This window comes from Gossypium hirsutum, chromosome D01, assembly GCF_007990345.1.
Source record: "Gossypium hirsutum isolate 1008001.06 chromosome D01, Gossypium_hirsutum_v2.1, whole genome shotgun sequence".
Classification (NCBI taxonomy): domain Eukaryota; kingdom Viridiplantae; phylum Streptophyta; class Magnoliopsida; order Malvales; family Malvaceae; genus Gossypium; species Gossypium hirsutum.
In genome coordinates this window covers 1,256,132-1,275,241 of record NC_053437.1, presented here as the reverse complement: position 1 = coordinate 1,275,241, position 19,110 = coordinate 1,256,132, and the positions used below count along the sequence as shown (strand labels likewise).

At 30.2% G+C, this 19,110-nt stretch overlaps 3 protein-coding genes across 4 annotated transcripts; 2 read left to right on the top strand and 1 right to left on the bottom strand.

Annotated features, from left to right (window-relative positions):
• Positions 1 to 1,565: 1,565 nt before the first annotated feature.
• On the bottom strand, positions 1,566 to 4,826 carry LOC107928863 (non-structural maintenance of chromosomes element 4 homolog A). Of its 2 annotated transcripts, XM_016860136.2 has the most exons (7): positions 4,488 to 4,822; positions 4,067 to 4,147; positions 3,725 to 3,965; positions 3,560 to 3,644; positions 2,531 to 2,747; positions 2,344 to 2,435; positions 1,566 to 1,973 (listed from the first exon to the last, which is right to left on the bottom strand). In XM_016860136.2, exons 1-7 carry the CDS (start codon positions 4,630 to 4,632, stop codon positions 1,920 to 1,922), a joined length of 915 nt encoding a protein of 304 aa, XP_016715625.2. In that variant the 5' UTR covers positions 4,633 to 4,822; the 3' UTR covers positions 1,566 to 1,919. The 2 variants fall into 2 exon arrangements, with proteins under 2 accessions (XP_016715625.2, XP_040942595.1); XM_041086661.1 differs by lacking the exon at positions 2,344 to 2,435 and having other exon boundaries at positions 2,646 to 2,747; positions 4,488 to 4,826.
• Positions 4,827 to 8,155: 3,329 nt separating this feature from the next.
• On the top strand, positions 8,156 to 8,813 carry LOC107928820 (uncharacterized). Its single transcript, XM_016860097.2, has one exon. It carries the CDS (start codon positions 8,271 to 8,273, stop codon positions 8,772 to 8,774), a length of 504 nt encoding a protein of 167 aa, XP_016715586.1. The 5' UTR covers positions 8,156 to 8,270; the 3' UTR covers positions 8,775 to 8,813.
• Positions 8,814 to 11,763: 2,950 nt separating this feature from the next.
• LOC107928783 (putative ubiquitin-conjugating enzyme E2 38) lies at positions 11,764 to 15,296 on the top strand. Its single transcript, XM_016860048.2, has 7 exons — positions 11,764 to 11,850; positions 12,786 to 12,923; positions 13,035 to 13,547; positions 13,625 to 13,688; positions 13,972 to 14,111; positions 14,223 to 14,534; positions 14,803 to 15,296. The coding sequence occupies exons 2-7, from the start codon at positions 12,804 to 12,806 to the stop codon at positions 15,052 to 15,054; spliced, it is 1,401 nt and encodes a 466-aa protein (XP_016715537.1). The 5' UTR covers positions 11,764 to 11,850; positions 12,786 to 12,803; the 3' UTR covers positions 15,055 to 15,296.
• The last annotated feature ends 3,814 nt before the right edge of the window (positions 15,297 to 19,110 follow it).

Below are 19,110 nucleotides of genomic sequence, written 5' to 3'. Positions count from 1 at the left end.
CACCGGCAATCCCAATTGCAGACTGACATCTTCCAAAGTGATAGTGCACTCTCCACATGAAAGATGCAATGTGTATGTCTCGGGTCTCCACCTCTCGATCAACGCACTAATTAGTTTCGGGTCCACCTTGCGTCCCCGGCCTACTGTTGCCACGTGCCAAAAACCCGCTTACTGCATGTAGTTCTCTACCAACAGTGATGGAGGAGCATTCATATTCCGGATATTGCATTCCAATATCCGATCTACAGACTTTTATAACAAATAATAAATTAATAATTATCTAAAAATGCATAAATAAAAAATTCTTAAATAATATTTAAAAATTAAATTTAACGCTTACCATTTTCATTTGTTCCACCGATATGTGCTGCTTATCAAGACGAGTCAATTCTCCAGCCATTGCTGAAATTGTACAAATTTTTACGATTTAAAAAAATTTTAAAAAAATAAATGTTTTTTAAAATTATTTAAAAATAGGGATTTAAGAGAAATTTAAGAGGAACTTGAGAGCAAATTGAGATTAAATATAGATTTGAGAGAAATTTGGAAGGAATTTGAGAGCAAATTGAGAGGAATTTTAGAGGAAATTCAGAGGAAATTTAAGAGGATTAGTTTGTGGAAAAAAAAAGGTGGGGTATTTATAGTTTTTTTTTTGACTGTTGGGGGGCAACGGTCAAAAAAATAACCGTTGCACTATTGACGCGCGGGGCAAATCGCGTCCCAAGGAACGCTCTACACGTCAGCAAATCGCGTCCACGTCAGTGCGCTTTGATGATGTGGACACAAACCGCACTTACGTGGACGCGATTTTCTGCCACGTCAGCAAAGCACACTGACGTGGACGCGATTTGCTGACACGTTCCCTGACTTCGCGCTGACGTGGACGCGATTTAGAGAAAAAGAGCCCATTCCGGTAAATAATAGAATATCGGGCTCATTTCAGTAAATTTAAATAAAATTACGCTTTTAATGGTAAATTGCCCGATACTGAATATGATGAAAACGTGTGTACATGTGAAAATGAATGAGTTGATTTCTGGTGGGTAGACAGGCAATTTCTTACTTCAATTTAGAACATCAATACAATATATTTTAATTTAGTGATAGTTGGTGTAAAGTTGGTATATTATAGCAAATAAGTTGCATATTTACTGCCTTGAATACTTTTTGAATCATTTTGGATCATTTTACTTTGTTCCTAAATTTAGAATTATCAACACGGTTAAAATTTGTAGTTAAATTTAAGTTTATTACATTGCTTCTTTTTTTCTTTTTATCATGAGGTTATCAAGTGAGGAGTTTTTTTAAAAAAAATTAGAATGACATGTCAATAAATTTAGCATGAAATTTTTAACAATATTAACAACTGCAATCAAATTTTATTAATATACATTACTTAAATTTCCATTTTAATTGCTTCAATCAGTTTTGTAGTCTAATTTAATCGGTTTTAAACAATTCAAAATCAAGCAATCTGGTCCTTTTCTCCATACTGATATCACCACTGATTCTTAGTCCAAACAATCAGTTTCAATTTAAACAATATAATTTTAATCAAAACTTGATTTCTTTAACATAATTTTTTTTTTATAAATATAACTTTTACATACTTCTTTTCATCAAAAGTATACCAGAGATTACTAAACTTTCATAAAAGAAAGCTGCAAAAGAGCAAACAAAAAAACGCAGGGAATATTATAGAAGCCTTGGCATCGACAACGAGTATCCTATGAACTAAACCAATTACGCCCCAATTGTAAGCCATACAATTAAACAAAAACGACACCAACAACCCATGCCATTAAAATCATGAATCCTAGTTAGCTTTCAGATTGGTGTTTCTAAATACCTTTTGCTTCAAGTTTTGTAGAAGAAGAGTTACATATATGCAAGTTAAAATTGCTGTAATGCTTTCAACTTTAATCCCTATGGGGCATCAGTTCATGGCCAACCTCAATATAATCTTTCATCAGCTGTGAAATGCACAAAAGAAACACAACCAAACAAAAATGAATAAGTTAAAGCTAAAATATATAAATCCAAAAGTAGGTAAAAGTAACCGAGGCTCAGATACTAGGAGTCAAATTACATTTAAAAAAAAAAAAAGAGTAAATCAATTCCTATATGTTAAATCAAATAGCAAATCAGTTCTTTCTAGCAAGGCTACAAATGTACATGGACTAGTTTTTAATGATAGAAATAGATAAAATTTTTAACAGAAAGACCAATTTACTTTTTTATCTAAAGTAGAGGAGCTAATTTGTCATTTTCCAAGTAAAATAAGCAAAATACAATTCGACTCCTATTACGACGCATCCATACTAATTTTACTCCCGAAAGTACCTTCCAATCCTTAAAGTCAAATCTGAAAACAAAGTGATTGTAAACAACTTCTTTTGATGCTATTGCTGTAGCAGTAGGAGCATTCTTTGGTGCTAATAGAATAGAAATAGTTAGATTCTTAAAATTCAATAATAAACAAAAAGCTTTGGAAATGGGACTATAAGTTGAAATTTTAGAAGTATCTTACAGACTAAATGAATGCCTTTTTCATCCAGTTTAATATCAGCACGACCATCTTTGACTAGAAATGATAATGCAAATATGTTTTCCACTGTTTGTGCAAAAGAGTTCCTGTTTAGTACCAACTGTTCGAGCCTCACGATTCTGTGTTTCCTTAGAATGTCAAACATGGTTGCCATATTGATATCTGTATTTGTCTTCTTCTTTATATCTGTATCATCAACCTACAATAATTTTGACCAAAAGAAATGAACTATATGAGATGAATGTAAAAATTAAAAAGGTTGTGTTTTTATGTGTTACACTTTGTTGTATGGCGCCATTATGCTTGGAAGCCCTAACTAGGTCAATCACCATGCACGGAGATCTCACCTTACCAAATGATACAACAGTATGGACACATGTTAACCAAATGTACAAGATTATAGACACATGTGCTTAACATGATATACACGTGACCCTTATGTACTCGCTTGTCCCAAAAGACTTAATGGTTACATATAAACTTTCCCTATGACCTAGTAAAAGACAAGGAAAACCCAAGAGAAAGGTGGAGTTCCTCTCCTCTTCCTCTTCGAATCCATCAAGAGCTCCCATAGTCAGGAACACCTCCAACCCCCATTCATCTATAAGGTTCTTGGTCTCCGGGTGAACCATCGTCAACCATTAAACCCATGTTTTTTCAGCTCTTGTTTATTTCTAAAGCATCTATGTATGACACCTATGTATGACTCTCAAAGACTCTTCCAAGTAAATGGAAAAGCTTACAGAAACATGAAGATGCCCGTGTTAGACGATATTCGTAACATTCACAACCAAGCACAACACTCACTTCCAAATTATTCTTAACATAGTTACACAAGAATGTCAGTGCTAAAGTGATTAGCATTAAAGAACAAACTCCACCAATATTTTACATAAAATGCCAACAAGGAATGAAGAACTACATGAACCATCTTTCTTCAAATAATGCAAAAGCTTCTTTAGCGATTATTGTAATGAACAAAGATTATACACCTCAAACAACAATTCATACCTCTGCAGGCTGCTCGTTTTCTACCAGTCTGGCGCGTTTTCGTCTGGCTTTCCTTTGCTTCATTTGTGTATCCATAGGCCCAATCCTGAAATAATGAAAACAATAAATACATACAACTATGAAAAAACTATAAAGTGCAAAATCATAATATCACATTTGCTATACATGGTACGACATCCACGACTGCTCCTCGAAGCATCTGAAAATTCGATCCCAATCTTCTTCCAATCTATCAAGGTTCTGCCGTCCGGTCTACTGCTTTGTTTCGCAAAGTCTCTAACAAGAGAGTCGACAAAATCCGATATCGTAATCCCATCGCCGTTTGTTGCTTTGACAGAGGTAAGCAATGTGTTTGTGATATACAAAAGGGCCTCAGCATCAGCAATTTGTTCTCTAGGTTTAAGAACTGGAAATTTTACAAATCAATGAAAAAACAGAGGAAAACGAAAAACTAAAATTCGGCGAACTAGATATCGTAAAGATAATAGAAAATGCAGAGGACAGTACCGAATTGATGTAAGCTCTCTAAGTCATTGACAATCGACTTGAATTTAGCAGAATCGATACTAGAAAGATCATCTCTTTCATCTGCGAACAAAATTACAAAACATTGGAAATAAATATTCAGCAAATAAAGAAACTAAAGATCAGAATCAAATTACTTTTTTTCGTTTTTTTTTTCATTTGAACTAAACGCTTAACCGTTTCCTATATATATATATATGTATATATAAATTTAAAATATATTCAAAAAAAATTTAACCGCGCTTTTTCTATTTCAAGAAAAAAAAAGGCTACATTCAAAAGAGAATATGCTTAAAAAAAGTAAAAAAGAAAAAGAACTCCATTTATTTCTCGCTCATTTTCTTGCGATCCAGACAGAAACAATAAAACTCCTAAACAAAGACAAACAGTAAATGAATATTACCGAAAATAAGATTCTTCACGGCGAGATAACGAGTACGAAGAGTTCTACGATCAGTGGCATGCTGATAGTTGGGATCATTAGCTTCAGAATCACTTTCTATTTCATGTTTTACGGCGAGAAGCGTAGTTTTTTCACTTTCTGTCATTGTGGAGATTAATAACAATAACAACGAGTGGCAATCAAAAGAAAAAGAAAGAACAGTTAAGATTGTAAAGAAAGAACCCTAGATTAGAATGATTAAGAGATAGGTGAGAGATTGCGTGCGTGAGAAGTTTTAGAGATTTGAAATACAAAGAGCCGTATTTTGAGTTGATTACTTTTTATCAGAGTTTTTTTTCGCAGGTAATTAATACCTGAATTTTTAAAATGAATAAAAGTGATTTAATTTTGAGTTTTTGGAGGTAATTAATACCTGAATTTTTTTTAAATGTGATTTATTGATGGACGGTTGGGATGTTTTCTAAAAGTTTAATTTAATAATTATAAATTAAAATACGAGTTAAGAATTATAGACAAAATCTCAATCTCGTTTATGAAGTTAACTTGTATATCGAATAATTACAAAACTTGAGAGTAAATTGTTTTCGAAGAAATAAAAATGAATTACATTGTAATTTTGTTCAAGTATTGAATGTGTTTGAATTTGACGGGACTTAAAATTGAGTTTTACCGTATGCAATTATGATGTTGCGTGTTCAGTTCCATCGTATGTGTATGTAGTGTGTGGGTTTTATTGGTTCTTTGTTTGTTGTATTTGTGTATTGATTTGATTCTTAATTTTAATTGAACGGGTACATATTTATACTTATATTGTGCTTGTGAATGTACTATAGAAACTTTTAAAAATATCATTTCATTTATTTTAGGCATAATGATAAATTTACATCTCAATGTTTATATCTTTTTGTCAATTTGATCCTTACTCTTTTTTTGAGCTAAATTCGACTACTAATTTTTCAAAAAAAATCAAATTGCTTTTTTTTAATATAGATGATGACTAAGATATTATTTTTTTAAAGATGTTAGAGAGACAACCTTTGTGGCAGTACTTTTCATGCTAATATTATACTATTTGTCTTATATGCTATGTTAACAAATAAATTCCCACAAATAAAAGGTTCATAATTTTTTTTTAAAAAACAGCATAAAGTATACGTAGATTGTTATGTGGGCTGCCATATTTAAAATTTAAAAATTTTATTCCATTTTTATTAATAAAAAATCAATTCGACTCTTTTTCAAAATACTAATGGTTAATTTTAACTCTTTTTAAAATGTTGAGAGTTAAATTTAGAAGAAGAAAAAAAGAATAAGAGTTAAAACGATAAAATATATAAATCTTAAGGACTGAGTTTGATATTATGCTTTTATTTTATTCATTTTAATTTCTTTTTTTTTTCTTTCTTTTTGTCTTTCTTTCACTTTAAGCTGAATCAGGCTTACGCCCAATATGAGAAATTACACCCATGTTTGCTTTGGGAATGCAAATTAGCAGGCCCATTTGACCCCAAAACAGGAAGAACAAAAATAAAAAAACTTACCAGATTTGGTCAAACCTAGTTTCGGAGCTAGATTCGACGGTCCAAAACAGTGGGTTTAGATTTGAGAAAGCTAAAGTTAATTGTAGGAATATTTAATCCTAAGCAAATTAAAAGGAGTGGGTTAAATCCTATTTCAATTAATATGTGTATTATTGTCAATATAGTAGGACATGAGTTTGAGTGCGTTAAAGTGTATTATCCTCTAATTTATAGGTTAGAGATAAACTATGAGTAGTTCTAAATATTGTGCCAAAAAAAACATATATATATAAACAAAAAGTGGAGCATCGTGGCAATAACTAAGAGTGGTGAAAGAGAGACAAAGAGGTAAGGACTAGAATATCTTCTTACGTGATATAATTTTCAAAATTAAGTAAATTTATACCGAAGTATATATATTATTTACTTAAATCCAATTATGATATTGAATTGCGATCTAATTATCTCAACTAAATCAATTTTATTTAAAAAATAATTTTTAAAAATATGATCCCATCCGATTGGATTACATTTTACTTGGTCATGAAGAATATTTCAACAAGTGGAAAAGTTGTTTAGACTGCTGAGCTTCTAGGAAGCTAAGAAGATTCTACAAGTTGTAAAGGGTTTAAAATTTCCGACAAAGAAACCAGTTATTACAAGCTTTTAAAGTTGTTAGAAATTAAAGCTACAAAAAGGAGTTAATATAATTTTTACCCCTGAATTTGTTAATTAGATTCATTTTAGTACTTATATTTTGTTCACTTTGGTATCTAAATTTAACAATTAGGCCTATTTCAGCTCTTAAACTTGACAAATATAAAAATTTGATGGTGTAGCATGATATCAAAGTGCTATGTCGTCAAATCTTGATGGATTGAAATCAATGACCAAAATGAATCTAATTATCAAATTTAGGGGTTAAAAGTACTATTAACCCAATCAAAATATATGCTAATAAAATATTTCGTTATGTTCCAAAGGTGCGTCTGTTTAGAATAATAGCCTTTGAAAAAGAAACACAACTGTCATTCTCGTCCAAGACATACGTTTACTCAAAGCATACCAAATGATTTGACCGCTTTCCAAGTGCGTGCATTACACCGCCCAATAATATGCTGCCAAGTACCTTAAGTTGCCCTATATTTGCACCGATAGCGCTTGGTATTCCCCGTTAACTCGTTTACTCAATCCTATTAAGGTCAAATTCTAGTTTTGGTCCCTCCATTATACTCAAATACGATATTTAATCTTTATGTTTAAATTTATTATAATTTAATCACTTTACTTTAATAATGTTATAAATTAATTCAAATAAGTAAGACCATTAACTATATATATTAAAATATTTATGTATATTTTTTTAAAACATCGATTTCTTGTCATCATTTTAATTAAAACCCTCTTTCTAGTGGTTGAAGATTAAGAGCTTTAGCATTTTAGTCTCTACGTTTAAGGTTTGAGCGTTTAAATCAAAATAGTTAAAAATACTAACTATTTGGATAAACTAAAAATATTCATAAAATTAATGATCAAATTATGTCAAATTAAAATACAAATACTAGTCAACTAAGCCATCGTTGTAATAGTAAAAAGAACTTGCAGTGATTTCAAGTTTTGATTGACACCAAATTCAAGGATCAAATTTTCTAACAACCTAAACTTATCTCGATAAAAGAAAAATAATAATTAAATATATTAATTATTTAGATTAATTAATAACGTTATAAAAATAAATTGATCAAATTATGTCAATTTAAAATACAGAAACTAATCCACTAAGCCAATATTATAATAGTGAAAGAATTTGCATCGACTTAAATCTTGGTTGACACCAAATCCAGGGATCAAATCCTCATATAACTCTTATCCCTACTCCAATAAAAGAAAAAGGATAGAGACTAAATCTTAAGTTCAAACATACTAAAGGACTAAAACCAAAATTTGACCATCTAATATGGTAAAACTGCTATGAAATCCCGTATTTGGAGTAAAATTGTCTTTTGCACATTTCTTTAGAAATGAGTAAATTATTGTATGTATCTCATTAAAAATGAGGTAATTAACGAAATAATTAAATAATTATATGTAATAAAATTTATTTTTATAATAAAAATAATGAAAATTTTATTAAAAGGTGACGGATACTTTTATTAACAAAATCTCTGCTTCTTTTTTCCATCTCTACAAGGAACAAAAACCGATCCAAAACAACCTCAAAATCAAAGCTCAAGCCACCGTAAAACACCAAAAAAATCCAAACATGGATCAACAACAGCACGAAGAACAACCACCCACATCTCCGGCATCATCATCATCATCGTACACCTTGTTCTTAAAAATCATGAGCAAAAGAAAAACATGGGTATTCCTCTTCGTATTAGTTTACGCTATCCTTTTAGATTCTTCATGGAATTTCCTCAAATCCATACTTTCTTGGTACCACCAAAACCAAGCCCAATATCAATCACCCGGTTGGCCTGCCCTGTACGCTTCCGTCCTTCTCGGTGGGGTTTTTGGGTTGATTTCTATGGCTGCGGCGGTGGCTGTGGCCGTGCCGGCTACTATGGTGACGTGGATAACGGTGGTCGTTTTGCTTGCTTTCTTTGGGAAACCAAAACGGACGTTGGTGGCTGAAGGGAAGAAGATTACTAGAGAGATCGCCGGCTCCGTTTTGAAGACTTTGTTGACGGAAGGGAACGTCGTGGCTGTTGTTTGTGCCGTTTTGGGTTACTATGTACTTGTGAGTAACAACAATGGTGAATGATTTAATTCTTTTTGGTTTAATATATTGTTTGTTATCTAAGTTTGGTTTAGTATTCAATTTAGTACCTGAGCTCTTTCTATCCCAATTTATTACCTGATTTTGACTTCAATTTTCACTTTAGTACATAACTTCAATGTTTCACTTTGGTACTTGAGTTTTCTTTTTATTCCAATTAAGCACTTATGTTTTTTAGGTAAAAGTGCCATGGAGGCCCTTGTACTAGGAGTCAATTTGCATTTTATCCTCTTTACTCAAAAAATGGACAAAGTAGTCATTATATGTCAGACCAAAGAGTAAAATGATAATTTTTGTTTAAAATTTCATCCATTCCTACTATTAAAAATTAACGTAGTTGGCGAAATAACCATACAGTTAATGTGGCATGACATTTGTACCTCATGTTGGTGTATAGACATCAATTTTTAACAGTAAAAATGGATGAAATTTTTAATAGAATGGCCAATTTGCTCTTTAATCTGTAGTACGGGGGACTAAATTTGTCTATTTTTTAAGTGGAGAGGGCAAAATACAATACAACTCTTAGTACAAGGGCCGCCATGATATTTTTACTACATTCTTTTATTATATTACATGTGTCAAACATTCATTTGGCATTTGAAAATTGAAGCCTAACTCATGTGCTAAATTGGGACAAAAATGTTTAGGTACCTAACTGAACATTGAAGCTAAACTCAAGTACCAAATGATATATTAACCATTTTTATATAAAGAAAAGTAGGATAGATCCATTTATGGAACATGAAATTTGTGTAAAGTAGAAATTTAAATGAAATCGGAAATTAAGTTATTTGTCACATCAAGTGTGGCTAAATGGAGCTAAATGATTAAATTGTTAATTGTTTAAAGGAATTGAAAACCTTATTTTGGGAAAGTTATCCACTTTGGTCCTTACTAAGATAATTGTTTGGTTTTCTCCATTTGTAAAATCTTATCTTAGTTTCTCACTTCATTGGTTATTGAATTGAAATGTCATTTACATTCTTTAGTGTATGAATATTTCGGTTTATCTATTAGGTTTAAATTTGATATTTAATTTATATATATTCTAATTTAATATAATTATATATTATTATTTTGGTTCGTATATTCGTGATATTTAAAATTGTTTCATGAAAAAAAATTAACTACAGAAAAGAAGATGAAAGAGAGCTTTCAATTGTTGTAGGCAGTGCGAACAGAGAAAACCATATAGCATTGATTTTAAAAGTCCAATGACTTAAATAAAAACTTTTGAATAGTTTAATGACTAAATTGTAACTTTTTTTAATTAAGCAACTAAAATAAAAATTTATCCATAATTTAATGACTAATGGTATAATTTACTCATATTAATATTGTATTAATTAAGAACTCCATCTCTTGGCTCAGCAACATTGGGTGTTCACTCTAATAACTCACATCTTGGGTTCAAATTACAAGAGTAACCTTGTTTGTGGTATGGGAGTTAGTAGTGATTTGTTGCTACTAAAGGTATGTGGGTCAATTATAAAATATCAAAAACAATATCGTATTGATTAGATTATGTTACTAGCCTAACCACCAACTTAGGCATTAAGTGTCGGATTAGATCTAATGCTTAGTATATTTAAAAAATAAATATATTTTGCTAACTAAACCTACATATTTTTGCATTGATAATAATACTCATGCCAATTGAGTTAAGACTTAATCAACTTAAATTGATCAGTTAACGAACTTTAACTATTAGGCTTAAACAATATATATTTATTTTATAAATTATAAATAATTAAAAATAAATAAAATAAATTATTTTTTATTGTCAGGTGAATTTGAAAATTTTAAAATCCATAATCAACTAAAATAACCCTCTAGGCCCAACCCATAACAGAGAAGGGCAAAAAATGAAATTCACTAAATTGATTGAGTTGATCTAATCGATTTTCTCGATTTTACTTTCTCGCAATAGATACAGCGAACCCAATTAGGATGGTAACGGCCGCATAGTACCTTTGCCTCCTGCTTCCCTTCGTTAACTTCCAAATACACTCTTATTATTTGGTTAATTAAATCATACCCATTTTAATTTGATTTTAATTATAAAATTATAATTCATTCATATTTCTACTATCAAAGTTAAATTATTGTAATGCACAAATAAACAAATTGATAATTAAGATATATCTGAAATTATTTTAGATTAAATTTAAATAGGAATCACAAGTATTAAGACTTGAAATTAGAAAAACTCGTATTAAATATGAAAGTCAAATTGTAAGCACTTGAATTTAACATTGTTTACTTTTTAAACAAATGACATTTAAGCTATTCATTAGGGATGATAAAAAACCCAGAATCAAACGGGTACCAACCCAACCCAATCTGTTGGGGTTGATTTTTCTTTTTTCTAAAAATCGAGTTTAATGTGGGTTGAGTCGAGTCGAGTCAAGTGAAAATAACAAAATAGTTAAGTTAGGGTCGGGTTGAGTCGGGTCGAGTTTGCGGTAAATCCATCTCACCTAATTTAATATATTTACAAAAATACCCCTGTTCCAATATATATTTGTTTATATATATATAAAGTTTTTAAGTCCAAAACATAAAACAAAGGGAAATCTTATTTACTTCAAAATAAATAAATGGAATAATTAAATTAAATTCAGGTCAGAGTCGAATCTCCTATTAAATTTCAGGTTTAATTTCAGAATGAATTGTTTTTAAGAGTCAAGGTTGGGTTGGGGTTGGCAAAATTCCTCCATACTATTCATACAATAAATTTATAAATTAATCAATGTGTTTTAGGTCATATTCAAATTACATTTAACACTTAAGCTAACGATTATGCTAATAAAAGACTCGATTAATACAGTACTGATACTCATACGACTTGATCACAACATCTTGAAATTCAAGGACCAATTTGGAATCTGAGTGTTATCTCAAGGACTTTCAGTAAAATTAACCCTTATAATTGTAAAAAAATTGTTATACTGTTAATCCTTGAAATAAAATCACGTACGGATTTCTCGCTCTAAATATTTTATTTCATTCTTTTTTATGGGACGATATCTCTCTAAAGCGACTCAAGCAAGCGCAGGTTATATTCCTTTTCCTTCATTTTCAAAAAAAAAAAACAATTTTTTTTTTTTTGGACTTTGCGTGCTTTTTTGTTTGATTTTAAGTGTATTTTTTTAGTAGATCGAAGCTTGTTTCGCTGTTTTTGATTAATGTGTTGTTTTTTTTATTTTTCTTTTGATTTTCAGTTTTTGATCGGAATTTTGTGTTTTTCTGTTTGTTTGTCACTATCTCGTTTACTAACTTAGCTTCTCATGCAATTCTTAAAGAGTATTATATCATAATGGATTCTTTTTAAGTCTCTGTTTGGTTGATAGAAAAATTCTAGAATTATATGAAAAAAGAAATGCAAATAAGCATATCACCCGTTGAGAAAATGATTTCTACTTCGATTTTGTTTTATTATTCTGTTTTGCGCGTTCTATTTCGTGCAATGCTTCATCGTATCCATGTTATGTTACTCGTACTCAGATTTGTATATATGTATATGCATCTGATAATAATATGTTCAAAGAATTACAATATTTGATGTTAAAGAACAAGAAATTAGCTTCTTCGTTTTCTTTCTGTTTTTGGTTTAAGTGATTCTATTTTATGCATTAGCGATTTAGCTTATCATAGCTTAGTTTCCTTTTTTTTTTTTTTTGGAATGTTTAGTTTTTTTTTTCTCCATTTTAGTACCCAAAAAGGCTAAAGTAGAAACTTCTTGCTATGCTTTAAGTCTAGCATTACGTAAGCAGGGTTTGTGGTTCATGTTTTTAAGTATCTGTTTTACCTTTGTTCTCCAGAGCAATTGAATATTTGTTTCACAGCTACATATATAGGAATTAATTAGAGCATCTCCCATACTTAAATGTATACATGAATAGAGTAAGCTTATGGTGCTGTTATGTTTCCCGACGCGACCGTTATTTTTGTAGTCCGATTTGTTTGCTGAGGAAACGATCTTGTTCTTAGGTACTTCTTTGTGATGAAATGGATATCAAAGAAATTGAAAATCCGACGATGGTTTCGGTTGGTTCTGAGAAAACCAGCATGGACAGCAAGGGAAAGAATATAATATGCTATGATAAGAAGTGGGAAGACCAATTGGAGGTGTTTGGTTGCAACTTTTGAAAGCAACATGCTACCTTAGCAGTTAGCATTGCTTTTTATTTATATATCATCAAGTTCCCTTTAATTGAATGTACTTCCCCTTTTTTTCAGGATGCTTCAGGCAGTGATCATGGAGATACTGTTAGTTTAGCAGGGTCCGAAGATAATTATGAGTTTGACTTGTCATATAATTATGATGATGGGGATTATGATGACTACACTGATGATGTTTCTGATGATTGCGATAATCATGAATTCTTATATGAAGATGATTACTGGATTATGCAATCCCATTTTGATAATGTGGATCTTTCTCCGGGGGTGGAGGCTTCACTTAACTTGTTGAAAGACTCTTCTTTAATTGAAGATATGCAACAACAACTCAAGGCTGTCGCAGCTTCCTTTAATCTACTTGGAATCAAGAATGAAGCAATATTAGATGTTAATGATGGACTGAAGTCAGCTTCTACCAGTACTGTAATGGTCCCAAGGGAGTCAGGGTTTGAACAGAAAAAAGGAAATGAAGAACACATAATGCAAAATTTTCGAAGTTTCAAACATTTTGATGTTGTGGATGTTTTCTCAAGCCATCGTTACTGCAACTTGACCTCATCGGGACAGACGGTGAGGTTGCATCTTGTTTCTCTGTCATGCTAAATTGTCACTACTTATATAATTTGATCTTTGCACTTATTGAATAGTATCCAAAGGAGTATGCAAAGCGAATTCAAGAGGAGTGGAAAATTCTGGAGAGTGGCTTACCAGGTGAGTTCTTATGAATGTGTTTGTGATATATGGTGTCTTTGTGATACTAACTGTATAGAATCAAGTCTTAACTATCAAAAGTCCAAAACTGTGCAAGTTCCTAAGCTGAATGACATTTTAAACGTTATGCATCTAAAACTTTGTAGGATGGCTTCTTGTTATTCCCTTCCCTTTTGAAAATGCATTCTATGATTATAAAAGTTAGAAATTGCTACTTTTTGCTTCTATCTCCTGGTAATATTTTGTTTAAAATGACTCGTCCGCTTTCTCCGTGCTTCCACAGAAACAATATATGTGAGAGTTTGTGAAGCAAATATGGGTCTTTTAAGAGCTGTCATTATGGGACCTTCTGGTACTCCATACCATGATGGCCTTTTCTTCTTTGATTGTTTCTTCCCTCCAAAATATCCTAATGAGCCACCGGTATGTTCATTTTGCATACGTTGTGTTTTTCCCAACTATGCACTTATTAGGGTATTATAATGTACATGCGTATTTTAGCATGTCTAATGTATATCCGGAATTTCTGATCAGATGGTTTATTTCTATTCCGGCGGTCTCCGGTTAAATCCAAATTTGTATAGCTGTGGTAAAGTATGCCTAAGCCTTTTGGGCACTTGGCATGGTGAAGAGACTGAGATGTGGGTTCCAGGCCAATCAACCATGCTACAAGTTTTGGTTTCCATACAAGCCCTGATTCTGAATGCTAAACCCTTCTTTAACGAGCCTGGTTTCGAGATGTCGTATGTTGGGGCTGAAGGTGAAAAGAGGTCCAGGAAGTACAATGAGGATGCATTTGCTCTATCCTTGAAGACAATGATTTACACTCTAAGAAGACCGCCGCAGGTATCATTTCATTTCCTTTCAGTTCAGTTCACTTCATGAAGTTTGTTTATCTGGGATTCTATTGTCATCCCTTTCACGGAGTTCTTATGCTGGCTATCGATCTATTTGTTTCGGACAAGCATTTAACTGTTTGTTTATCTGAGATTGCTCTGTTTTTCCATTTGCCAATTAGCAAAAGTGACACAAAATCAGGTCTTCTTTGTATGCACGGTGTTATGTAAATTTTACATACATTCTGATCTAATTAGAACCATGTTTCCCGAAACAGCATTTCGAGGACTTTGTCGCCGGTCATTTTCGCACCCGTGCACGTGATATTATCATGGCTTGTGAAGCATATAAAGAGGGTGCTGCTATCGGCTCCGTTCTGGTTAAAGATTGCGTACCAGACCCTATTAAAACCGAAAACAGTAGCTCCGAGAGATTTAAAAGAACAATGACGAAGATGATCGATGCAATGGTGAAGGTGTTTGTGGAAAACGGGTCAACCTACGAGCAGTTTCTGAATTCAAGTACCTGATATCATTCGGAGATGGTTAAAGTCATCGTGAAAGGTTAGTGTTAGAACAGAATAGCTTTTCTTCCAACTGCTTTGATGATTACATTTTTTTTAATGAACCTTTGGTGCTTTTTTTGCTAGTTCGTGCAGTAATAATGAATCCTTTGTGATTCCTGTAGGTTTATAACTCAGTTGAATTATGAAAAGGTTCTTGTTTTTGGTAAATAGAATTTCATTAATAATGTAGTATTAAGTTGAAATGACATGCATACTTTCGACAAGTTCATGGAGGTTACGGATTTGAGAATATGGGTGTAATCTGAGTTGAATCTAAATAGTGGTTAGGTCGAGTTTGATTTGAAAGAGCTCAATCGAACATCAATTTTTAAGCTCGAGTTTGACTTGAGACTTAATCGAGCTACTCGAGTTCGATTAAACTCTTTTTTTTTTCAAGCTCAAGCTCCTTCGTACTTTAGTTTTTTCTATATAATAAGGGTAAAAATGTAATTTATTAATATACAAATATTAAAATGAAAAGTTCAATTAAGCTCGTGAGTTGTTCGAATTGAGTGTTGCGATGCTTGAATTCGACTTGATTAATAGCTCGAGTTACGTAAGTTTAACTCGATAATTATTAAATTGAGTTCAAATTTTTCGGATCAAACTTGAATAACTTGCAAGCACCGATACTTCAATTACACACTTTAGAAGTTAATTAGTCAAAAATGTATCTTTCATTTTGGAATTCTTGCTTTTATTTGTAATATTTGCTAATAATAGAATCTCTAATTGAGAGATGATATCATCATTGGTGTCGGTATCGTATCCTATTGGCTGTGCATGTCTATATGTATGGTGTCCAGTTTAAATTTGAATCAAGTAGCTTAAGTTTTTTGTTTTTGTAAAAAATTTGTTGTGTTTCCTTTAATACCATCCTATATAGGTACGCACCAACCAACCACTACTTGATTTTGATATTTTAATTCAGTTTTTAAAATGTTTTATACTTTTATAATTACATTGTAAAAACATAATATAATTTTTACATTAATTAATAATTTTAAATTTTATATTAATTAATAAGTTATTGCATGTCTATATGAAAATTATTTAAAAAAGATCTAATTATGCTCTCGATTCTTTGAAAATTTAAAGATTAGTCTCTTTAATTTTAATTTTAAAATTTAATCTTTTTATATTTAAAAATTAAAATTCAATTCATAAAATTATTAATTAACTTTTATTAAATTTAAATATGTGTTATCAAAATTTTTTACTAAATTTGAGTATATGTTATTGTAAAATTTCATCAACGGTGTTATTAAATGAATTTTGATTTTCAAAATCAGATAAATAGAGGGATTAGATTTGGGATCAAATTTAGGAAATAAAAGTTGAAGGACTGAAATTTAGGGAATTTAGTCATATTTAAACCTATTTTAAAATATCAATAAAGTTAAAATGATACATTAAATTCCATCAATATCAATATATATCAATTTATAATATATAAAAGTAATGTAAAAAATGCTTCTCCTTTTGACACGTGTTATTAGCTCTCATTGGTTTCCCTATTTTTAATGGGTAAGTTTACTTTTCTTATATTATTAATAAAATGGTTTAATTTATATTTTCATCACTTAATTTTTAAATTATATAAATATAATTAAATTTTTGTTTCGGTGTTTAAATTTAAAATTTAATCTTTATATATATATATTGCATAAGTTGGGACTTTATTTATCATACCCATTTATTTATAATATGTTCATTTTCATGTTACTTTTTAATTATTTGCCTATGTATTTATGTCTTGTATTAATTTATTTAATGTTATGCATAACTTGTTACCATAATTCAATTTAGAGAAAATTCTGTTTTTCATGTTTATGATCCATAATAATTTGATTTTTATTTATATATTTTATCATAGTAATAATATGCATATAAATTTATTTTATTTCCTAATTTATTATTTTATTATGAAAGAATTGATACGCATTAAAATTATATCACATCATATTTTTTAATCTCAAGTTATCTCATAATTTGCTAACTTACTTTATTTTAATTTCAATTTTTTTTCATAAATAATATTTTAATTGAAAATTGCTATTTAATTTTGGAATCAACAGAATTGCTTTCACCACTATCTTTTATATTATCTACTTATAAAAGACCAACATTATTTAATTAATTAAGATTACTTAAAAAAATAATGCTAAGAGCTTACTTATGGTAACGGTGAATGACTTTCAACTGACTATATGTCATTTGATGTGGTTAAATTTATACTAAATTTTAATGGTGAAAAGAAAAAAGTGATGGAAATTGTTAAAGAAAATGGATTCACCCCTTCCATCGTTTCAAAGAACAGAATTCCATAAATGATTGAAATTAACAGTTAATATTTAATTAATCAAATTTCAATTAACTGCGATTATAAAATTTAAAGGGTTAATTCCACTATAAACATCCTCATTTTAAATTAGTCCTTAAATTTTATAAAATTCTAATCATATCCTCAAACTATCGATTTTATATCAATAATATCATTTTAAATGAGACATCAGATTTTACGTGGTAATATTTTTGCTTTATTTTGTTTTTAATTTTAAAAGTTACGTGGTAATATTTTACTTCTCTTTAAAATTTTTATTTTAAATTATACCACATAAGATTTTACATGTCATTTAATGGTCAAATTAACGGCTTAAAAATAGAAGGACCACCTAATTGATATAACGCTAACTATTTAGAGATATAATTAAAATATTTTAAAATTTAGAGATCAATTTATAATGAAAGTCATAGATTAGCGCAATTAACTCAAATTAAAACACATTATTGTTGTATTAAATACGGTAGAAATTTGGTTTATTAGCTTTGAAGTTAATTAAAAAATGATTAGCCGTATCAAATCTTATCTACAACAAATTAAATCCGATAGGCTAAGGTTTACTGTTATTTTGTGTAGGAAATGGACCGACTTATTGATTAAATTAAATCAATGGGATAATATATGATATGGTTAACGTTACCTTAAGTTACGGTTCAACGTTATTGCATTAAACATGGACAGGACCTGCTTGTGGACTAATATAAAAAATATAATTTAGATTAAAATATCATATTTATAGTGGACTAACTACTGCAGTAGAAATTAAGGGTATAATTGAGTTGAGCCAAGCTCGAATGTTGAGAAGTTTGAGTTTAATTTCGACTTGAAATTCGAAACTTGATACTTGATTTGAGCTTGATCAAACTTGGCTTGAGATATAATCGAGTTACTTGAGCTTGATTAAGTGTGTGTTTGGATGGGCGGTGCATTTATCTCTGGTAAAGTTAAAAACAACAGTAGCAGCGAGATTAATTATTGTACCTGTGAGATAAAATACTTCACCGCACCACAACCACCACCCATCCAAAGGCACACTAAACTTGTTTATCATTATTCGTATTCAAGCTTGAGCTTGATCTCAACTTGATAATTAAGCTTAAGATCAATAATATATGAAGGGCAATAATATAATTCAACAATATAAAAATATTTAATATATATATTAAAAATGAAAAGTCCAATTCGACTTGATAGTCGTTTGAGCCGAGTATTACTAAGCTTGAATTAAGCTGATAATTACTAAATTGAGTTCGAGTTTTTTGGCTTAATGGTAAGAACATTATGTTATACGCATTAGAGCCTGAGTTCGATCCCAAACAACTTCATTTTCTTCTCTAATTATATAAAAAAAGGATTAAATCCATAATATCATTTTCAAGTGAATTAATTAGAAAAAGGGTAGAGGTTAATTAGGGTAGATTAATCACTTCAAATTTAATTAAGATTTTAATTTTTTTTGTTAGACTTGATAATGATTTATAGTGTTGTGTATATTATACAGGGTTGAATAAGTAATTTGAAGTTATTAATTTTTTTATACAATTAAAGTTATAAATTTTGATATGTTAATTATTTATTGTTTTAATAAATTCTCTTAGTCATAGAATTTATCAATGTTATTGTGTAAAAAAAGGAAGAAAATATGTTATTTAAAGATTTATTCAAGTATTAGGCTA